This window comes from Sus scrofa, chromosome X (assembly GCF_000003025.6).
Source record: "Sus scrofa isolate TJ Tabasco breed Duroc chromosome X, Sscrofa11.1, whole genome shotgun sequence".
NCBI lineage: Eukaryota > Metazoa > Chordata > Mammalia > Artiodactyla > Suidae > Sus > Sus scrofa.
This window is the reverse complement of record NC_010461.5, coordinates 101889665-101911500: the sequence shown is the minus strand read 5'-3', so window position 1 is coordinate 101911500 and position 21836 is coordinate 101889665. Positions and strand designations below refer to the sequence as shown.

At 42.9% G+C, this 21836-nt stretch overlaps 1 protein-coding gene across 5 annotated transcripts in view; it reads left to right on the top strand.

The window, feature by feature from the left end:
- The window catches only part of TENM1 (teneurin transmembrane protein 1), a 787960-nt gene that overhangs the window by 729799 nt on the left and 36325 nt on the right, over window positions 1-21836 (top strand). For all 5 annotated transcript variants that reach the window (XM_003135358.5, XM_021080670.1, XM_021080671.1 and 2 more), the window contains 2 exons: window positions 13532-13898; window positions 15312-15822. In XM_003135358.5, the coding sequence (XP_003135406.2) occupies window positions 13532-13898; window positions 15312-15822 (878 nt within the window). The remainder of the gene's footprint in view (window positions 1-13531; window positions 13899-15311; window positions 15823-21836) is intronic.

Here is a 21836-nt window from a genome sequence, read left to right as displayed (position 1 = left end):
TGAATTCAGTGGTTAGCATCTAAGGCTTATATGGCCAACATCCTGGGCTAAGTCCCAATGTGAGCCAATTGGCCTATTTTTTCAGATATTATCTTTAAACATAGTCTTACTCTCTCTTAACTATGGGAGGGGAAAGTGTGTGAATCAGTGCTAACCCACCTTTATTAAGTGGAAACACAATTCAAAGAGAAAGTTCTATTGGCTGTTATCAGGAGCATCATCTTTTCATTCAAAAGTTAGTATATTTAAAGAAGTGAACACGAAACGTATAAAACATCAAGGAGTTCCTGCTGTGGTGCAGTGGGTGAAGAATCTGACTGCCATGGCTCGGGTCATTGTGGAAGCACAGATTTTATCCCAGGCCCAGCACAAAAAGGATCCAGTGTTGCTGCAGCTGTGGCATAGGTCACAGCTGCAGCTCAGATTCAACCTCCGGCCTGGGAACTTCCATATGCTATGAGTGTGGCCATAAGAAAAAACAAAAACAAAAAACACTTACCAAGAGGCTACACCTGCTGAGAGGTGTTTATCTTGAGCTACATAAGAAAAGCAGGTGTTCATGTGGTCCACCTCAGAAGATGATCCCCACTCCAAATCAAGAGGAAAGGATTCTGATGGAGCAATCCCAATTTCTGACAAGGAGACTAGCAAGAGGGAATATAAAGGATATTTAGCAATAAATGACCAATGTATTATTATTTATAAGTAAATTGTAAGCACACAGGAAATGTTGTCATGGGCCCACCTTCTGAACCAATCAGTACGGAATTCTGCTTCCAAAGAGGTATGGAAGAGTGGCATGATCCACTGTGAAATCATCCTCAGAAATCACAAGAATGAGAAATTTTTAAACAGTTATGACATAACACGGCAGTTCCAGAGACCCAACAACATTAAAGTCCAAACACAGTGGATTTATTTTATGTGTGTATTTTCTGGACATGGCAGCTTCACAGGAGGGTAGCTACACTGGGGATGCTAATGACTAATCAATTCTTTCAGTACAATGTAGTCTTGGCTGGTTCTTGTTCACTTTTACTAGTTTTCTATTACCACTGCCCTGCAGTGGGTATTGCTCTTCCTTCCTCTTTCCTTGTATGTGTGTTGTTACTGTGAGTATCTGTTCAGATCCAGCGAGAAAAACAGAAACCACATTAGATATTTTTTTTCTTTTTTTTTTTTATTTTCCCACTGTACAGCAAGGGGGTCAGGTTATCCTTACATGTATACATTACAATTACATTTTTCCCCCACCCTTTCTTCTGTTGCAACATGAGTATCTAGACATAGTTCTCAATGCTATTCAGCAGGATCTCCTTGTAAATCTATTCTAAGTTGTGTCTGATAAGCCCAAGCTCCCGATCCCTCCCACTCCCTCCCTCTCCCATCAGGCAGCCACAAGTCTCTTCTCCAAGTCCATGATTTTCTTTTCTAAGGAGATATTCATTTGTGCTGGATATTAGATTCCAGTTATAAGTGATATCATATGGTATTTTAACAGAGAGGATTTAATATAGGGAAGAACTGCACAGGTGTTAGAGGGTTGCAAAAAGAGAGAGATAATAGCTGCAAAAAGCAGCCACCACCTCTAAGGCTGGGGAAACAAAGGAAAGGGGTTGGAATTGTCAGAATATAGACAGATGGAGGATTCGCTCCATCGACGTGGGACCAACTCCTCTGAGAAGAGGATGCCAGTTATGCTGCTTCCGGTCCCTCTGAGGGAGCATGATGAGGCTGATGTTATGGGTATGGAAAGGAGCCGGAAAGTGCAGCCAGCTACTGCTGCCGGGGTGAAGGACTACTGTTACAGCAATACTGACTGGAACAGAAAGCCAGCAGGAAGGAGTGAGCCCCTTCTCCCTCCTCTAGCCTCCCAGAACCCGTTTATTTCCCATATTGTCAGGATCTATCAAAAATCCAGCTGGCAAAAAAACAAGTGTAGTTCGCAGAGTCCCAACCCCAGCATCACAGTGTCTTTCAAGGGGCAGTGTCTTTCAAGGGGCAAGTTTGGAGCTGTGAGACAAAAGCTCACTAACTAGCACACTACACAGTGAGGTGTTAGATTCCCATGTCATTGTTACTGCAGGAGTCACTCAGATATGCCTACAGTTTGGATGAAACGTTAATTAGAGTGGACTGTTTGCCACAGAGGATTTCATCATTACTGAATCCATAAGAAGCTGTTATTGGGAGACCTCAACCAGAGCTGCTCAGTGTGTTTGTGGGAGTGATTCTGAGTCCCCTCTTGTTGAAGCTTGGCTACTCAATATTCATCACCATTTTTTGCTTTTGTTCAAGCTCAAGTCCATAGCCTGCCTGCTTCCTTAAATGATTCTGTACACATGATAAGTGGTCAGGTGGCCAGTCTCCAGAGTTCTAGAAGCATGAAGCCTGAGCTGGGCCATCTGTTGAGTATGTGCTGTTTTGTATTACACATAGGGAAGTGGTGGGCAAAACCCGGAAGCGCACTGGAGGCTTAATGAAAATAAGACCAGTTAAATCTTTCCTCTAAATGTTCATTAGGCCATCTGTTCTTATTAGTGTCCTTATCATTTGGAAGCATTACAGAGTTAAGATAAGAGACACAATCTGTGAAATTCTAGTCTAACTTGAAATGAACTTTTGAGTGGAGCAATCATGAGTTGTGATATTTCTCTTCCCATTTAGAATCCTACCCACTTCTAAATATCTCCATGGTGAAATTTTTTAATAGTTCCTTCCTGAAATATTATACCGGAAAGCAGGGTTAGCAGTAGCTACAGAAATGAAAACATAATCTCAGAGTGGCTGATCAATGAAATCAGACCATTTCATAAAAGCCGTGCAGTCATACTTCTGGCCTGTAAATTGCTTTAGGTGCCAAAGGGAATTGGAAGCTTGGTCTATCCTGTCGAGCCAATACTATAATATTAACAACCTGCAACAGACAAGTTTCTGCAACTGCTCAGCAGGAAAGAACTCTATAGAATGATTCCAGGGACTTCTTCAAAGTCCCTGGCTCCCACTCAGGCAAAGCCTTGGCTTTCGAGAGGACAAGTAACCTCCTACTGCATGAAGACACACAGTCGTCTTCTCCTTACTCCAAATTCTCTCAGAATTCACGGTCTCATCACCTGGCCTCATGTGGGATTTCATGTTACCTTGGACTGTTCTCTGGTTGTCTTCTCTTCTGTATGTATATCTCCCACAGTGCTGGTATGTAAGAAATTCATCATATAAAATTTCAGTGGGTATTTAAGAAATACATATCAAATTAAGTTGAGAGACTCAAAAGAAAAAAAAATGGAACATGGCAAAGCTTTCGTATTCCTCTCCCCACCCGCAGAAGTGCTGAAAGGGTTAATTTCTTTGACTCTAATGATAAAACCCAAGATAGAGAGAGATACTAATAGTAAATCGGCAAGTAGCATCATGTACAATATGTTCTTCTTACAATAACAATCAAATTTACAAACAAATTAGCTGTGGAGTCTGAAGGACATTCTGTAGTTTTCACACTGGGCCTTCATCTCCTGCTGATAGATGACTTTGACTGTAAATTGAAAACTGGAAGTGGTTAAACATTCTGTGTATTCACAAGTGCCATTTCCAAAATTGAGGCTTCAGAGAGGAGATGCAAGAAAGGGTGACGGAAATTCAGAGCAATTATGCCTGTTATTAAGATGAGGTAGTGGCAATTACACAGTAGACTCATAGAGAGTGTGTACATGCTGATTGCTCTGAGGGAGACTGTAAGAACAAACTTTTATAGCACCCATCAGGCCTTGGGTCTCTAGAAGAAATAAAGATTTTCAACCCCTCTGTCAGTGTGCTTTTGGACAGGAACCATCTTGGAAGGGATACATGCTTTTTTTTCTTAATGAGCTTAAATGAAACTCTTATATAGCAGAGTGGTTTCATTCATTGTTTCTTTCCTGTTCTCAAGCTTTTTGGTTGCAAGACCCCTTTACACTCCTAAAAATTGTTGGAGACTTCAAAAAGTTTTTCTATATGTGGGCCGTATCTATTAATATTTACCTTATTAGCGAGTAAAAGTGTGAATTTTTTTAAACACAAAGATATAATAGCCTCAGGCACCCTCCAGAAAACTCCACTGTATACTCATAAGAAAGTACAAAAGGCAAGTAGTAGTATTTTTAAAATAGTTTTGACCCCACAGACCTTGACACAGTCTCAGGGATTCCTGAAGTCTGCAGACCAAAATGGAAATACCCTATTTCCTCAATTCTAAGACACCATGTATTCTAAATTATAGCATCAATTTGGTAACTTTGGGTAGTGAGGAGAAATGTGCTGTTAAACATATGTGTTGATTATAAAACACAACCTCACTTCAGACAATTTAAAATAGGGTAGGAAATTAAAATTGAGGAAATATGGCAACTCCCACTAACCTCAGTGGGTCTCTGGAAACCCAGATTTACCGACTCAAACAGGCTGATGAAAAATAGCTTTTCTTAGAGCTTTTTTGTGTTTTACAATTTTTAAAATGCTTTCATGGACTGAAAATGTTTCCGTCAATGAGGCATTAATGTTTTCATTCGACAAACATTTGCCAATTCTAATACCAGATACTGGAAATACAAAAATGAATGAGAACCTCATTCTTGCCCTTGAGGACTCACAGACCTAATAGAAGACAAAGGAAGGCAAACAGGTATTTATTGTATAATGGAGAGGCATTGGATCTGAATGAGTCACGGAGCTGGAAGAACAGCTTGATGGGAGCACCAAAGATGAAGCACTGGGTATTCAGGAACGCTTGAGGTTAAGCACTATGTTTAAGCAATTAGTCATCCTCATAACAAAGGGCTGCCCTAGTGGACTTTGCCACATGTGTCAGTCACTTTCAGACATTAATTTATGTCAATTTAATTTAATTTTGCAAGCACTGGTGATCTACCCAGAGATATAAACGTAGAAATTTGTTAGACTGGTTTGACCACAGTGGTATAGTCAGTAGCACCAGTCAAGTAAAAAGCCTAACAGAATATTTTCTTCATTGTGATTAGATTCAGCTGAGAATGACAGAACCCTCCCCACAACACGCACATGCACACGCGCACACATACACACACACCAGTGACAAGCAAGATAGCCAGATGTATTGTCCAGGACTGGGATGACAGTTCCATGAGGTCATCTGGGACCCAGGCCCCTATGATTCTGCCCTGCCATCCTAGCACATGACTTCCAAGTTCATGGCCACCTTGTGGTCTAAGACATCTGCTAACATTCCCATCACCTAAATCTGTATTGCATACTGGAAAAGGGGGCAAAAAAAAGGCTCTTTCCAGTTGAGTCAGCTCTCCTTAAGCAGCCTTTCAAAGCATGAATTTTTTTTCTTTTCCTTTTAGGGCCTTATCCATGGCATATGAAGATTCCCAGGCTAGAGGTCAAATCGGAGCTGCGGCTGCAAGCCTACACCACAGCCACGGCAATGCCAGATCCTTAACCCACTGAGCAAGGCCAGGGGTCGAACCCAAAACCTCACGGTACCTAGTCGGATTCGTTTCTGCTGAGCCATGAAGGGAACTCCCAAAGCATGAATTTAAAAATGTGGATATTTGCACACCGACTCTTACATCTTGTTACCTTGAACTTTATCACATGGCTACAGATAATTGCAAATAAAGCTGGAATGTCTTCTATTCTAAACAGCAGTGCCCAAATTTTGAAACTAGGGATATACTACTAAGGAGGAAAGAGTGAATGAATGGTAGGGTAGGCCTAGAACTAGTAGTCTCTGCCACAGGCATCTTAATAACCACAAATTCTACATTTTGTTTTGATAGGGATACTGTCTGAGCTTCTTCAGAAAATTTGGTTTGGGGCAGTTGGAAAGGATAATGACACCTTTAAGAGGGATGGTTTTACTGATCTTGCTTTTAAAAAGTGGAGATTATTACAGGATGACATATATCAGCTCTGCTTTGAGGTTTTTTTGTTTTGTTTTGCTTTGTTTCCTCAGCTTCTAAAATGTTTTTGGAACATTGGGACAGATGTGATTTAATCAGAGGCTCTGCAGCATAATGATTCCAAAGATCAGTCCAATTCTAACTCTTGATTAGATTGATTCTGGTTATTCATCGGCAATGAATAATGAGACTTAAGTGTCAGTTTTTTTGATTGGGCAACCATGGACACAGACAATACATTTGACCAAAGGTTGAGGGATTCCTCAAACTCTCTAGTCATTATTCAGAGAAACACAAGAGTGTGGATCTGAGGTAATGGAAAATAATTTGCCGGTTGACAAGTCCATGTAGTCCTGGTGTATTTCATCTTCTAATAATTTCCACTTTTTAAAAGCAAGATCAATAAGGGCCATCACTCTCGAAGGTGTCATCATGCTTTCCAATTGCAGAAAACCAAACTTTCTCCAGATGCTTTTTTCCCTCTTCTATAAATTTGAGGAAGCTCAGACAGTATCAGTGTCAAGAAATGAGAAGGCCATTTGAAAACTGACAAAAAGTGATGCTAACAATCTGGAGTTGTCAGCCTTTAGAAGCATGGCGAAATCTAACATGGAGCTGGCAGAACACCTGGCAGAGAGCACTGTGTCCCATCACTGGATCGTCCCCAGGGTCGGCATACTACAGAAGCCGTAATCATATGCTTCCTGGAAATTCCTACTGAGGAGGCCTCAGAGATCAAAATCAGTCATTTTTCAAATGAGCCATAAGGCTGGAAATGTAATAAAGAAAGGTGATGAGAAGTGTCCTATTTGGGATAGGGAGACAGGGCCTTTTGGAAAACAGCTGGTTTCTTCAGCATAGTTGACTTGGAGGAAAGACGTTAGCACTTCATAGCAATTGCAAAATATAGTGATAGTCATGATGTGTTTTTGAGTCTCTTCTGCGAAAGTTAAGTTCTTAAAATAGATGGAAGAGAACAGAGGTAGTCTATTGCTCTGTGTCACTAGCAACCCCTTGTACACCCTGGAAAATGAAGGAAATGAAGCCTGCTGAAGATCGTGAACTTCTTGAGGTCAGTACCCAGTCTCTCTTGGTTAGAGCTGGCTCCTTAGTGCCTAGCATAGCACCTAACATGAGATAAAGTGACAGTTATTGGCAAAATAAAATAATTAAAGTAGCATGTTCTACATTTGGAACTGTGCCAAGAGTACTGTTACAAATAACAGTGGGGAATCCAAGTAATAAGCTAAAATATTAGCCATGAAATTGGCTGACAAATGTATGTGAAATAATATATCCCAATATAAGCCAAATGTTTCTTGGAGAACACATGGCTTAAAAGAATTCTTAAGCAGTGCAATAAATGAACGTGGAGGAAATGGCTGGTGACAGAGAAGCAGGGGAAATCTTGAAAGAGCATGACAATGTGACTGCATTTAAGACTTCATGACATAACCAAGAAAGAGAACAGTGCAATAGTCAGACAGAAATCAGAAGAAATACAGGCATGTTCCATAATAAAAAGTAGCATTTACAGAGTTCTTTTGTGTACCAGGCACTGTGCTGAGTGCTTTATGTAGCTTTCTTTCATATAACTCCTATAATAAAGTTTTGAGAAGATATTATTACTATACTGAATTTCCAGATGAGGCAACTGAGGCTCAGAGAGGTTAACTGATATGCTCCAAGGTCATAGAGCTAGCAAATAATAGAATTTTGAATCCAGGAAGTCTTTTTTCTTTTTTAATGGCCGCACTGTGGTATATGGAAGTTTTCCAGGCCAGGGATAGAATCCAAGCCTCAACTGCAACCTACACCACAGCTGTGGCAATGCCAGATCCTTAACCTACTGCAGCATGGCAAGAACTCCAAACCCAAGAAGTCTTAACTCCAAAGCCTGAGCTTCTAACCACTTGCTTCTACTACATCAGAGCCTTTTCCTAGGGAGAGAGTATATACCTTCCATCAGATTCTCAAAGGGCTTTGTAAATCCAAAAAAGTCTGAGAAACAGTATTCCAGACTCTTAAGCATCTTGTCTGTCTGAATTTGCACTCAGATATGTGTGAGATGGTTGGGTGGAAGGCTGTATGAGTGTGTGAATGTTTTGGTGAAGAGCTGGCCTCCAAATTGGTTCTCCTACATCAGTCTAGACTCCCTCCATCCTCCCCCCCCAAACTGCAGCCTGAGTGATCTTTCTAAAGCACTAGTCTGACCACGTCAGCCCCCAACTTGAAAGATCTTCATTGACTCCTCAGCACCCACTGTTCAAATCTAAAATCCTTACCATACACAGCTCTTCATGACTTAGTGTAATCATCTCAACAAGTGACAGTTTTCTCCTCAGGGGACATTTGGCAATGTCTGGAGACATGTTTGGTTATTACAGCTCAGGGGAAGGTGCTACTTGCATTTAGTGAATAAAGGCCAGAGACACTGCTAAATATCTTACACTGCACAGGACAGCCCCCACAACAAAGAGTTATCCAGTCCCAAATGACAGTGGTGCCTCAGTGGAGGAACTTAAACCTAATCCCTGGCAAATATCTAAACTTCATTTACCAACATTACCTGCCCTGCTTTCTGCTCAGGCCATCCCAGACTGTAGTGAGTTCCCCACTCCCATGCTTCTCTACTTTTGTTCATTCTTTATCCTCTGCTGAGATCTCTCTTCCCACCTTGTTGCTTCTCAGTACCTTTGCTTTATCTTTCCCTCACTTGACTGTGGACTAATCAAGGCCAGGAAACTATTTTATTTACCTTTATAACAGTGCCTGGCACAGTAGGTACCACAAAGCATTGAACTGACAGATAACGGATGACAAAGAGAAAGAAAAATCATTCAACTCCTGATGAGTTTGACCTTCGCAGCCAAGAGAAGGTTGAAATCAACATTGGGGTTGATTCAAATGAGGTAAAAGGGAGGCCAGAGTTGGTGAGGAGAGGGTGAAGGACTGTGTCCTCTCTTCTGGGTGAGGAATCAGGTGGCACAGAGGCTAAGAGCAGATATCTGAAAATGGGAATATCAATAATTTCTTCCTCAAGTGATTGCTCTAAACATATAAAGTAATAATCCATGTAAAGAGCCTGACAAGTAGGAAGCACTCAATAAAGAGTAGTTACTTGTATTAAAGGCTCAGATGAATGGGCCTGTAATTTTATAGATGTTATTGATTAGGATCAGTTCAAAGGAAGGGGCAATACCTATGTGCATTTAAAAAGTAAGTCAATTTAGAGAAAAATATTAAGTCAATAATAGTGCAAGTGGTGTAGGGTAGGTAAGGCAAGATTCATGAAGCTGTTAGGCACACAACTGAAATCTGGGAAATAGAGCTCAAAGGGAGCTATAGTAAATGGTAACTAGACTAGATTCCTTCTAGCGCTAAAAGTTTTATGACTTTGAAACCATTATTAATGTTAATACCATTTCCCATCCCTAATTTTGTCCAGACACTGGGCTGAGTATCTTCTGTCACTATCTCAGTTAATTCACGCAATCTCTCTAAAAGGTAGACAGACTATCATCAGCCCGTTTTCGTTGCAGATGCAGAAACCAGAGGCTCATAGAAGATACCTCATTTGTCTAGGGTTACACACTAAAACGGGAAGGAACTGGCCTTGAAACTGTTAGTGAGAGCCCCACTTTACAAATTATGGTCTGTGTCTACAGTGTGGGATGAAGTGTGTAACTGAGGAATTTTCTAGTTCAATCTAATCAAGGGATCATATTTAGATGCTGCTTTTACACATGGATTTTTTCCATAGAGGATTCTGCTCCTTTATAGAGTACTACTTAGGTCAAAATTAGCTGGCTCTTTAAACCAACTATGGGACTGGCTGACCTGAGAGTCAAGTGCCTTCAAGGCAAATTTTCAATTAGCAGAGGAAGACATGGCGCTGTCAAGGCTTGACATCCAGACCAAGAGCTCCTTTCTGCTCAGGGTTAGTTCTCAGGGAAGGTTGTTGGGAGACGGGCACATTCCACCAGCTGGCAGCTACACCAGTGACCTTTAATGCTGGTTCAGCTTAAATACATGTTGACATTTCAAACAAATTAATGTATTTTTACAAGGTGGGGCAACGACTGGAACTGAAGCCAAATGGTTTTTGCCTGCAAGCCGGGTCACTACGCAGATTCCAGAGCCTCACTGCTGTTCCTACAGCTCTTTCTGCTCCCACCACCCCCTAAAAGATATATTTATTTTCCCCCACAAGCTACTTGAACAAATACCAAGGGCCCTCAGAGGTTAACTTTAGCCCCAATTGAATCGTGTATAATTCTGGGGCCCTCTGCAACTAATAGATACTAATTCTGACTGCCACAATCAGCACAAAGACTCCATTCCAGATGTTAGGTTGTGTGTTATGGAAATGCCTTGGTATAAAGTACCACTTCCTTGAAAAATTACCTGGAAATGGGAGTATTTAACATGAGAAGGATGTAAAAGGAACTAACAACCTAAGAGAGGTGCAAAGGTCCCATTTCTGAAAAGACAGACCCTACACTACTAAGTAGCCACACGTCTTTCATCTGAGGCGATTTCAGAGACAAGCTGCCCAGTCAAATCAAATGGGAATTAAAGGGATTCTGTGTAGCCGGTACACAAAGTGCCTCAGAAGCACAAAGGCCACGTTAGTCACAGGAAACTGCCAGAGGGTGACTTATTTGATGGAAAAGAAAACAAACAGATACAATAGCTGGTGTCTTTTTGAGGCATTATTAAATCTAATAAACATGACACCAATAGTATTGACTTAAATCAGGTTGGGCGAGTTGGAGAATTTAACAGCTCATCTTCCAACCAGCAGCCTTTATCTCAGAGGCGGCCTTGACAGCAGAGAACAGAGTCTGAAACATGTCCTTCTCTGACTTCTGCCAGGTGTGTGCTGTCCCTGGCCTCTGCCCTGGCCTCAGCTCTCAGAGTGGGGATAATTAGAACGTCATTTCTGCCAGCTTTGTTTTTTCTGGGTCACTGACTTCAGACTTGATCAAAATAGGAGTGCTGTACTGAAATAAATTCATTTCCTCTTCCTCAGCCAGCCCCAGCTTATTTCCTGGGGGAGTGTGCTCCATAGGACCAGCGCACACAGCAGCTTCTGTACAAGTGTGGTAGTGTGTGTAGAGGTCCAGTGTGGGGGCACGTGGCCGAGAAGGAGCACATGGCACAGGTGCTCCATGTCCCAGCTTTGCCTCTCAGCGGCAGGGCACTGACAGGCAGAGGCCTCAGACAGACGTGCAGAGGAACACATCACAGCAAACTGCTCTGGGAGCTGTTAAGGCTGGTGTTTAATGTTTATCCTATGGCCTCAGTCTGCAAGGCTCTGTAGAACATGCATAACACAAGCTTAGCTTTATACTCCATTAGCATTCAGATTCCTAGCTGCCCAGAGGCATATGGTACTGACCGGACAAGGCCAGTCTATGCCCAGGCTGAGGCACGTAGACAGAGACAGGGGGACAGGATGAGTCTGCCCGGTGCCTGAGAGAGACAGGGACAGGGGGCAAAGAGCCCCAAGTGGTGCGGGAAGGGGAGGTCAGAGATAACCTTTGTCTTGTTTACCACATCACCAGTTGCCCTTCATTAAGAGACAGAATTAGAGTGGAGGCTTTATCTCAGACCGGCCTTTGTCCACTTCATCACTGAGTGGAAGGCTGCTTTCAACCAGGGGAATAGTGAGCCTTAGAATTCGATGACAGCCCATATCTTGTTTTCAGACTTTTAGATTCAATGGGAAAAACAAAGCTTTTCTTGGCCTGAGTGTCCTCAGTGTCTGACACAGCACTTGGCACAGGCACACACCACACACACAACACACACACACACACACACACACACAGCAGTCTTTTTGCTTCTAATTCCTTAATGTGTCTCAAATTCATCTACATCTCTCCATCCCCACTGTGGCCATCCTAATTCAGGCCACCATCATCCCTCACCTGCAAGAGCCTCTTAACCACCAGCCTGTTTCCCATCTCATCTCCTCCTCTGATAAGGTCTCAACAGCAGACAATGTCATCCCTCTAGAACCCAAATATGACTATATCACACCCCCACTTAAAGCCCTTCACTGGTTTCCCCTAGCCTTCAGAATAAAGCTGGACATGTACACCTCTCCATTTCCTGGTATATTAGTCTACTAGGGCTACCACAACAGAATACCACCAACAGGGTAGCTTTAACAAGAGAGACTGATATTCTCATAGTTCTAGAGGCATGTAGTTCAAGATCAAGGTGCTGGCAGGTTTGATTTCTCCTGAGATCTCTCTCCTTGGCTTGCAGATGACCACGCTCTTACTGTGTCTTTATCTCTGTGCATATATAGTCCTGGTGTCACTTTCTTTTTATAAGAACGAGAGCCCTACCCTTGTGATGTCATTTAATCTTTACCTCTTTAAAGGCCCTGTCTCCAAATACAGCCACATTAGAGGTTAGAACTTCAACATGCATGTTTTAGTTAGGGAGGCACAATTCAGTCCACAATACCTAGCCACTGTCTACCTCCTGATTCTCACTAATCACCTTTCCCATCACTCAGCCTACATTAGCCTTACTGAATTGTTCGTAGTAACTGGATGGGCTAGTCTCTCTAATCTCACCCATGCTGATTCCTCTACCTGGATTGTCCTCAACTCTGCTGCCTTCCATTTCCACCCCATTCCTCTCCTACTGGTTGTTGTGGACCCTGTTTAGGAAGTTCCACCTTCTCTGGAAATACCCTGCCTCCTGACTCCTAGTCAGTCTAAAGTGCCTCCTTCTAATGACACAAAAAGTAATTGCCTAATTGCTCTCTGAGAGCTCTCCTAGACCACGAGTCATGGTGAGCTTTTGAATCCCCAGATCCTAGCACAAGGCTTGCCATAGAGAAGGTACTCAGCAAACATCCAGCGAAAGAACAAACCAACCTGCTTCTTTGCTGAGAAAGGGAGGCTATGGAGTGAACCAAGCCAGGCCAGGTGAGTGGTGCATTACAACTTAGGATTCCAAATCACCAGCTGATGAACTGTACCTGAGTATTCCACCAGACGGATGCTAGGTTTATGTCACTGGAAAATCCTGTTGCAAAAGATTGCTGATAGAGTAAAATCAAGTTTCTCTGGCACTCTGCTGTCCAGACGCCTCTATGACTTTGCTCTTCTACACATCTAAGGGCAGTAAGAGAGATTTGCATCTCATAGCAACACAGAAGCCCTAACACAGTGGTTCTCAAACTTTATTGTGCTTCAGAATCACACCGAGGACTTGTTAAAACATGGATGGCTGGGTTCCTACCCCAGAGTTTCTGATTCAATAGGTCTAGGTTGGGGGCCTGAGAATTTGCATGTCTAACTAATTCCCAGGTGATGGTCTTGCCGCTGGTCCAGAAACCACACTCTGAAAAGGATACTTCTAGAATTACAGGGGAAAATAATTTATATTAGGTTGGCAATGGCATAAATGGTAAATGTGTTTCCCAGAACATGTAATCAATGGTCCCTCCCAACTTTGCCAGATAACACCAAAATTGCTGAAATCCATGAGAGAGGGGGCAACCAATAAGCCAATTTTTCTTTCAAGGTAAAAGTGCCCTGGAAATATATTGTAATCTAATTGTGTGTGTTCTTTTCTTTTTGCAGGTGCGATTAGAGTGGCCAACAGACCTTGCAGTCAATCCCATGGACAATTCATTGTATGTCTTGGATAACAACATTGTGCTGCAAATTTCTGAGAACAGGCGTGTGCGGATCATTGCAGGGCGCCCCATTCACTGCCAGGTGCCAGGCATCGATCATTTCTTGGTCAGCAAGGTAGCAATTCACTCCACTCTGGAGTCAGCTAGGGCCATCAGCGTCTCCCACAGCGGGCTGCTCTTCATAGCTGAAACAGACGAGAGGAAAGTAAACCGAATTCAGCAAGTTACCACCAATGGGGAGATCTCCATCATGGCTGGTGCCCCCACTGACTGTGACTGCAAAATTGATCCCAACTGTGACTGTTTTTCAGGTATGACCTTTTTATAGTAATTCACCAGCTCCCACTCTCTGTTTTCAAAAGAAACTGTGCATCAGAAAAGTCTAAAAAAAGGAGAGAAGTGTTACTTGTGAACACTGGAACGAGGCAGTGAAGAAAGCAGTATATTGGGGGTCAGATGGCTTAATATCTGGTCCTTGTTCTGCAGTGACTCACCGAGGGACCCTAAGAAAGCCATAAAACCTCTTCATGACTCACCTCATCTGCTAAGTAGAGATACCACATGACTCAATTATATCACCTTGCAGTTTTGAGGATAAATTACTATAATTAACATTTTGATATTCCAAGAAGTTAAGACCACTGTACAATGTAAGATTGTGATATTATTTGTACTTTGGAGGAAACCTATATTGACCAATCTAGCTAAGAAAAAAATTACTTCCACTAGGTGACTGGTTTCCAGATTAACAGTGTGTGCTGTTTGAAACCCAAAAGGACTAAGAACAGACTTCTTTGGAGATATATGAGCAAAATTAAATTCCACAATGGAGGGTTCTCATTACATCAGTCTGCTACTTACATTGTTGTGTTTTTTTAACCCAAAACTTTCTCCTTAACCAATAGTTATGAGAACTTCCAATTGAAATGGAGATGGGGGGAGCCTTTTCTCCAAAACATGGAGTGGATATTCCAGGTAGTAAACAGTCCTGTAAATGTCAATAGATACATTTATTGCCAGGATGTGGAAATCCATGCTACGTGCAGCCCTATTAAACTGCTCATCCAGGCCCAAATGATTCTTTTAACCTTTGCCTTTCCTTGAGACAGAGGAATCACGAGTGAGCAACTTGGTCGATATGACTTTTGATCAATATTTCCAATGTCTTCCTGGACAATTAGTTTTATAGTTATTTTGCTAATTGATATCTTTCTTCCAAGGCAAAACTGGAATGTTTATTCCAGTTATCAAATTTGATGTTCAGAATCATTGTCTTACTCACAGACTTAGTGTACTTTGACGATGTGACAATGGGAGTTAACAGAAGAAAGGTCCTCTAGGCATAGTAGGATTGGAAAGCCATAAGGTAGACCCCATGAGCATGGACAGGCATAAATCTCATGGATTTCCAGCCAGATTTGGGGTGGCTGTCATTGTTTGCTGTTTTTATACCTTGCAACATAATAGATATGGAACAGCAGGATTGAGGATTTCACGAAATTGGTGTTAACTGAGATAATTGCACTTATTGTTCATATTCAGTGGTACTCACTCAAGAATCGTGGATAATGGGTTTCAAATATCCAAGCAGGTCATGTGGAGAATGTCGGTTCACTGACTGTTCCCTTTAAAATGAATCTTGATGCACAGTGATTTCTATATATGGTGTGTTCATATAAATGCTTGTGATGACAGCTTTTAAAATCAGGGTCTTTCTCCCACAGGTGATGGTGGCTATGCCAAAGATGCAAAGATGAAAGCCCCTTCCTCCTTAGCAGTGTCGCCTGATGGTACTCTCTACGTGGCTGACCTCGGGAATGTTCGAATTCGTACCATTAGCAGGAACCAGGCCCACCTGAATGACATGAACCTTTATGAGATTGCCTCGCCTGCTGACCAGGAACTCTACCAGTTCACTGTCAATGGAACCCATTTGCACACCTTGAACTTGATAACGAGGGACTATGTGTATAATTTCACCTACAATGCTGAGGGTGACTTGGGTGCAATCACCAGCAGCAATGGCAATTCTGTTCACATTCGCCGTGATGCAAGTGGGATACCCCTTTGGCTTGTGGTGCCTGGTGGGCAGGTGTACTGGCTGACCATAAGCAGCAATGGGGTCCTGAAGAGAGTGTCAGCCCAAGGCTACAATCTGGCCTTGATGACCTATCCTGGGAACACAGGGCTTCTGGCTACCAAAAGTAACGAAAATGGATGGACAACCGTTTATGAGTAAGTTTCTAATTCTCAACATGGGCTTTGTTAGATTTTTATTTGAAGTTGTATTACAGTGGGAGAATGACTTAGTAATTGTAGGCTGTTGCATGCTATTTTCTCCTAACAACCACAATAGAAAAATGAAAAGTCAAGGAGAAAATTTTACCCAACTCCTAGGGTTCAGACCCATTTCTCCAGAGCAGTTTTGCAGAGCGTAATAATAAAAACATGGGCTGAATGAAAAATCAGGGGCGATGCTGCAGGAGATAGGAATGAGGCAGAAGTCCATGTACTTGAGAAAGTTACAGCATAGCTAGGAAGACGAAAAATTTTTATTTAACAAAACTAGAAAATAGTTCTAAAGGAGCAAAGGAGCAATGTAGTTTAACTAGTATTTATTGGTCCCTGTGGAGTTGAGTGAATGAATGAACAAACGTGTGCCCAGCCCAACTCAGTATCACTTGCTGTGGGAGGTAAGAACAATGGACCGTGGAAAACAATTATGAAACAATCTGGGGCAAATGCCGAACAGGAGAGGCTGCAGTCCACTGGCTGCTTATCGGAAATGTGGAGTCCAAGGCTCCAGTACAGGCTTGCGCCCCCCGACCCAAGTTTCCCTGCACAAATCAAAGAATCGAGCACATCTTAGTATTCACAGAGCGAATCTGTGATAACTTTGTTTCACTGGGAATTAACACAAGCTACTAGGAAGTCTCCTGACATGGAAATAGATGCCATTGTCATTGCCTTTTAAGGGTGGACAACCTCGTTTGCAAGTCAACCCATTTAGAAAGCTAGTTTGCCAGCATTGGCAGGTATCTTCCCTGCAAAGGGAATTGCTGGATTTTTACCAGTTTACCGAGTGAAGATAATCCACGAAACTGAAATGGCATTAAAGTTGAGGGATGTGAGAAGTGGAAATACTAAGTATGAGGAATTCCAGGTGTGACCCTTGCATGGAGGTGTAGGGAATATGAAGAGAATAGGTCCAATCCTCCGAAAGTCTCATGAGGAAAAGAACAAAACAATTGGCCTTCAAATTTTGGACCATTTCCCAAAGGAAATGCCACTTATACAAAAGAGCTGGACAGCTATTTTAGTTTCACTTAGAAAAATGTATTCAGGTGTTTCTGTTGCAGGTCTTCCTCTATTTCTTGAAAATTTTTCTCTTACATCTTAATAAGAGTAATAAAGCTACTTTTCACTGAAGCTTTACTATGTGCCAGGTACTGAGCTAGGTGGTTTTCATAAAGTGTTTTGTTTGATCACCAAAATATCAACATGGGACAGGTGCCCCTGGTATGCCGATTTTATGGATGAGGAAATCGATGCACAGAATAGTTAACTTGTCCTTATTCACACAGATGTCCAGGATTCAAACACCAACAGTCTCACTCAAGACCCCACATTTTGAATAGCCTTAAAAAAGGTAAAATTTCTAATGAGAGTATCTTCTTTTAAAAATCCATGGAAGATCACACTGTATCTGAAGTTAGACAAACTCTTTTGAAAGCTAATGGTTAAAGTCAGTTCGGCAACAAGAAATGGCAGAAGTAGTAACTAGTTTTCAAAATAACCCATTCAACCATTCACTTATCATCATAATGTATACTTGAAATATATGCAGTTTCATTAATCAATTATACCACACTGAAACTAGAGACAAAGCCCACAAATTAACCAATTCAACCATTTGTTTATTTCTTCAACAAATATTTGCTAAGCACCTACTATTTGCTTGGTCTGGTGCTGGGGATACATGCATAGAACTTCAGATGGTGGTAAGTTCTATGGAGGAAATAGAGCAGGGTAAAAGGGAGTAGAGGGGGGTTTTATTTAAGGTTGGGGGATCAGGAAAGGCCTCACTAAGAAGGTGACATTTGAGTACATGCCTGTAGGAAGTGAGGGAGTGAGTCATGTGGGTATCTGGGGGAAAAGGAGGGGGAGAATATTCCAAGCAGAGTGAATGCCAAGTGCCAAGGCCCTGCAGCAGGAACAGACCTCATGTGTTCAGGGAACAGTAAGACAGCCACTGTGATTGGAGTGTCATGAACAAGAGTAGAAAGGAGATGAAATCAGTGAAGTGACCAGGGCCATTTCATGTAGGGCCTTGCAGCCTTTTGTAAAGACCTGACTTTGACTCTGTGTAAAAGGTGGAACCATTGGAAAGCTTAAAGTAAATGAGTGACATAATCTAACTTACATTTTTAAAGAAATTTTTACATTTTTAATCCTGGGAAGTTCCCTGGTGGCCTAGCAGTTAAGGATCCAGCATTGTTAATGCTGTGGCTTGGGTCACTGCTGTGGCGTGGGTTCAGTCCCTAGCCTGGGAACTTCCACATGCCATGGGCATGGCCAAAAAGAAAAAAAGGAAAAATAAAGTGATGCACTTCCGAAAAAAAAGAATTGCTCTGTATTGAAAACAGACTGTACAGTGAAAGCAGAGGAATCTAAGGGGAGGGGGCTATTGCAATAATCCAGGCAAAATGGTGACTTAGCCAAGGCAGTGAGGGCAGTAAGAAGTGGTAATATTCCAAATGTATTTTAATAATAGAGCTACCAGGACTAATTGACAGATGGAACGTGGGATGTGGGGAGAAAAAAGGGTCAGAAATACCTCCAGAGTTTTTGACCTGAGCAACCAGGTATTGGGCTTTTCATTTAGCAGGATATGGAAGACTAAGCAAGAAGTACATGTTGGATATGATCACTTTAGACATCCAAGGGAAATCGTCAAGTTGGCAATGTGATATACGAGTCTAGAGCTGAGGGGAAAGACTAGAGATTTAAAACTTCTAGATCCATATTTGGCATCCACCAGTGTTTTAATTGACCTTAAAGCCATGGGAAAGTGAGTGTACACAGGGAAGAAAAGGGATCTGATGATGGAGCCTGGAACCCTCCAACATTAAGGGTTGAGGACATGAGGGGGAACCAGCAAAAGAGACAGAAAAGAAGTCCAGTGAAGTAGGAAGAAAACCTGGATGCCCTGGAAGCAAAGTAAAACAAGTGATTCAAGGAGAAAGGAGTGATTGGCCGTGTCAAAACTCCTGATAAGTCAAGTAAGAGAAGCACTAAGAATTGACCATTCCTTCTAGCATGGTGGAGATCATTGCTTACCTTGATGAGCAGGTGCTATGACACAGTGGGGGACAAAAGCTTTAGCAGAGCAGGTTTCACAGAGAATGGATGCACATGTGTTCATAGAAGTGTTATTCAAAATAGCCAAGAGGTGTAAAGAAACCATGTCCATCAAATCATGAATAGCCTAACAAAGAGTGGTACATTCATACGATGCAATGTTCTTCATCCTGAAGAGGAATGAAGTTCTGGTACGTGCTCCAGTATAGATGAACCTCAAAGACATTATGTTGACTAAAAGAAGCCAGATAGAAAAAGGACAAATATGATATAGTTCCGTTTATATGAGATGTCCAGAAAAGGCAAATTCATAGAGACAAAGTAGATTGGTGGTGGCCAAGAACTAGGGCGAGGAGTGAATGGAGCGTGATTGCTAATGAGTACTAGATTTATTTTAGGGGCGATGGAAATGTTCTAGCAGTGGTGCTGAGGGTTGCACACATTGTGAATGTACCAAAGGCCTCTGAATTGTGTACTGTGTACTTTTAAATGGTGACTTTTATAGTAGGTTAATTATATTTCAATAATGATAATAAAGAGAGGAGCTGGGAGGACAGTTTGGAGACAGTGAGAAAAGAACTCTTCTGAGGAGCATTGCTGGAACAGGGAGCAGAGACACTGGAGCAGAGGGGGAATGGAGCAAACAGAAGGAGGCTTTTACAGTGAGACCAATAACAGTATATATATGTAAGCCGATGAAATGGTCCAATACAGAGGGGAAAGTTGATGATGCCAGATAGAGGCGAGAATGTTGCAAATCAGATGGTTTGCGGGCCCAGCTTCTGCCATGGCACCGTGATGCCGGCTCCCGGTGGCAAGTACAGTACTTCCAGTGAGTGGAGCCCAGGCTGTTATCAGTGAGTGAAAAAGTTGGCATCGTCGTTGTTAGGTAACCACTCTGGAGGCTTTAAGAGATGAAAAACACAGGTATTCACATGGGGGTAATCATGGAATTTTATGGCCACAAAGAAACATTGAGGTCATTTTACAAATAAGAAAACGGAGGCCCAGAGTAGGGAAGTAACTTGCCCACTCACGTTGCTAGTTGGCTGGGCTTAGAGTCCTTTGAGCTTCTAGCCCAGTGCTCTTTCCACTGCTGTCACATGGCCTTCCAGGAAAAGGAAGAGGGTTGGGGGTTGCAAGAGTGATGGTGGGGAGTTCCCATCGTGGCTCAGCAGAAACGAATCTAACCAGCATCCACAAGGACACAGGTTCGATCCCTGGCCTCGCTCAGTGGGTTAAGGCTCTGATGTTGCTGTGGCTGTGGCATAGGCCGGCAGCTGCAGCTCCGATTAGACCCCTAGCCTGGGAACCTCCATATGCCTCGGTGCAGCCCTAAAAGGACAAAAAAAAAGAGTGATGGTGGGAAGTCTGGGGAGCTAGATTTCCCCTCCAGTGGCAGGAGAAGAGGAGTATGATAGCGCCATGAAAGGGAAAGGGGGGCTGAATATCTCTTTCTTCCCTTCAATTGATTATCTGCAGCGACAGTGAGGAGAAATGACACAGATGACACTGAACAGTGTGGACCATCTAAACGGGATTTTTTTTTTTGTCCTTTTTTTTTTTTTTTTTTTTTTGGCATTTCTTGGGCCGCTCCCACGGCATATGGAGGTTCCCAGGCTAGGGGTCTAATCGGAGCTGTAGCCACCAGCCTATGCCAGAGGCACAGCAACGCAGTATCCAAGCCGCGTCTGCAACCTACACCACAGCTCACGGCAACGCCAGATCGTTAACCCACTGAGCAAGGGCAGGGACCGAACCCGCAACCTCATGGTTCCTAGTCGGATTCGTTAACCACTGCGCCATGACGGGAACTCCTAAACGGGATTTTTAAATACATCTTGTGCGGTTGTAGTAGGTGGGCTTGTCTTGTGTGATGTGTTTTTGTTTTGATCATTTGTCGATTTTCATAATTCCATTTGACTTAGGCCAGGATCAAAATTGCACAGCCCTAGTATTAGTACTTGATGCTTGACTGCCCCTAAGTGTCCTGAGTGTCAGGGGAAAAGCTGACCAGAGACTCAGGGCTAACAGGGAGGTGACTGTCAAGGCAGGGATTTGAAAGAGGCAGGGGTTATGGCCGTTGGGCTGACGGGCTCCTAATGGCCATGACCTGCCCCTGTGGAGGTCCAAGAGAGGGCTCGAAGCAGCCTAGCCTTCTTTGACCCAGGCTACAAGAACAGCCAAGATGCCCTTGCTTGTTTCACAAGCATTTTCCTGGCAAAGGCTTCTGCTACGCTCAACTGAAAAGGTCCCAGACTGAGGCCAAAGTGTCAGTTTTGTCACTGCTGCCTGTGCAGGCTGAGATGACAGTTCGTCAGGCCCTTGACCTTTGTGGGAGCCCTCCACTCCAAGAGAACTATGCGTTTCCATGATCTCTTGATCCCTAGTTTTCTGTATCTTCTCTGTCTCAGGACTTCGTTCCTACATTTCCCACCCCCACTCCCAAAACGACATTCGACATTCGCTGACAACTTGGAAATGCCCTCGTGATAGCTCTGGGTGCCTTCTAGGCTGTTTTACAAATGCTCAGTCTTATAGAAGATGGCTAAAGAGAGGTTCTCCCTCCTCCCTGATAAGATTAGCAGGGAGGGGGTGGGGAGCAAGGTAAACATGCCCTGGCTCTGGGTGAGATATTTCCCTAAGCCTGGGATGTGATTCTTATGCAGAACTGGTTATGTAAATGAACAGTCAGCCCAAACACATCACATTGAAGTGTTGCCAGTACTTGCCAGAATCTCAGAGTCAGGAGGGAACTAAGGCACCAAGTGCTCCAGCCCCCTGCCTCTAGGCAGACAGAGGATTTCATTTAAGCAAGAACATAGAATTTCCAACAGTGGAGTTCCCTGTTGGTTCAACTGGTTAAGAATCCTGCATTGTCACTATTA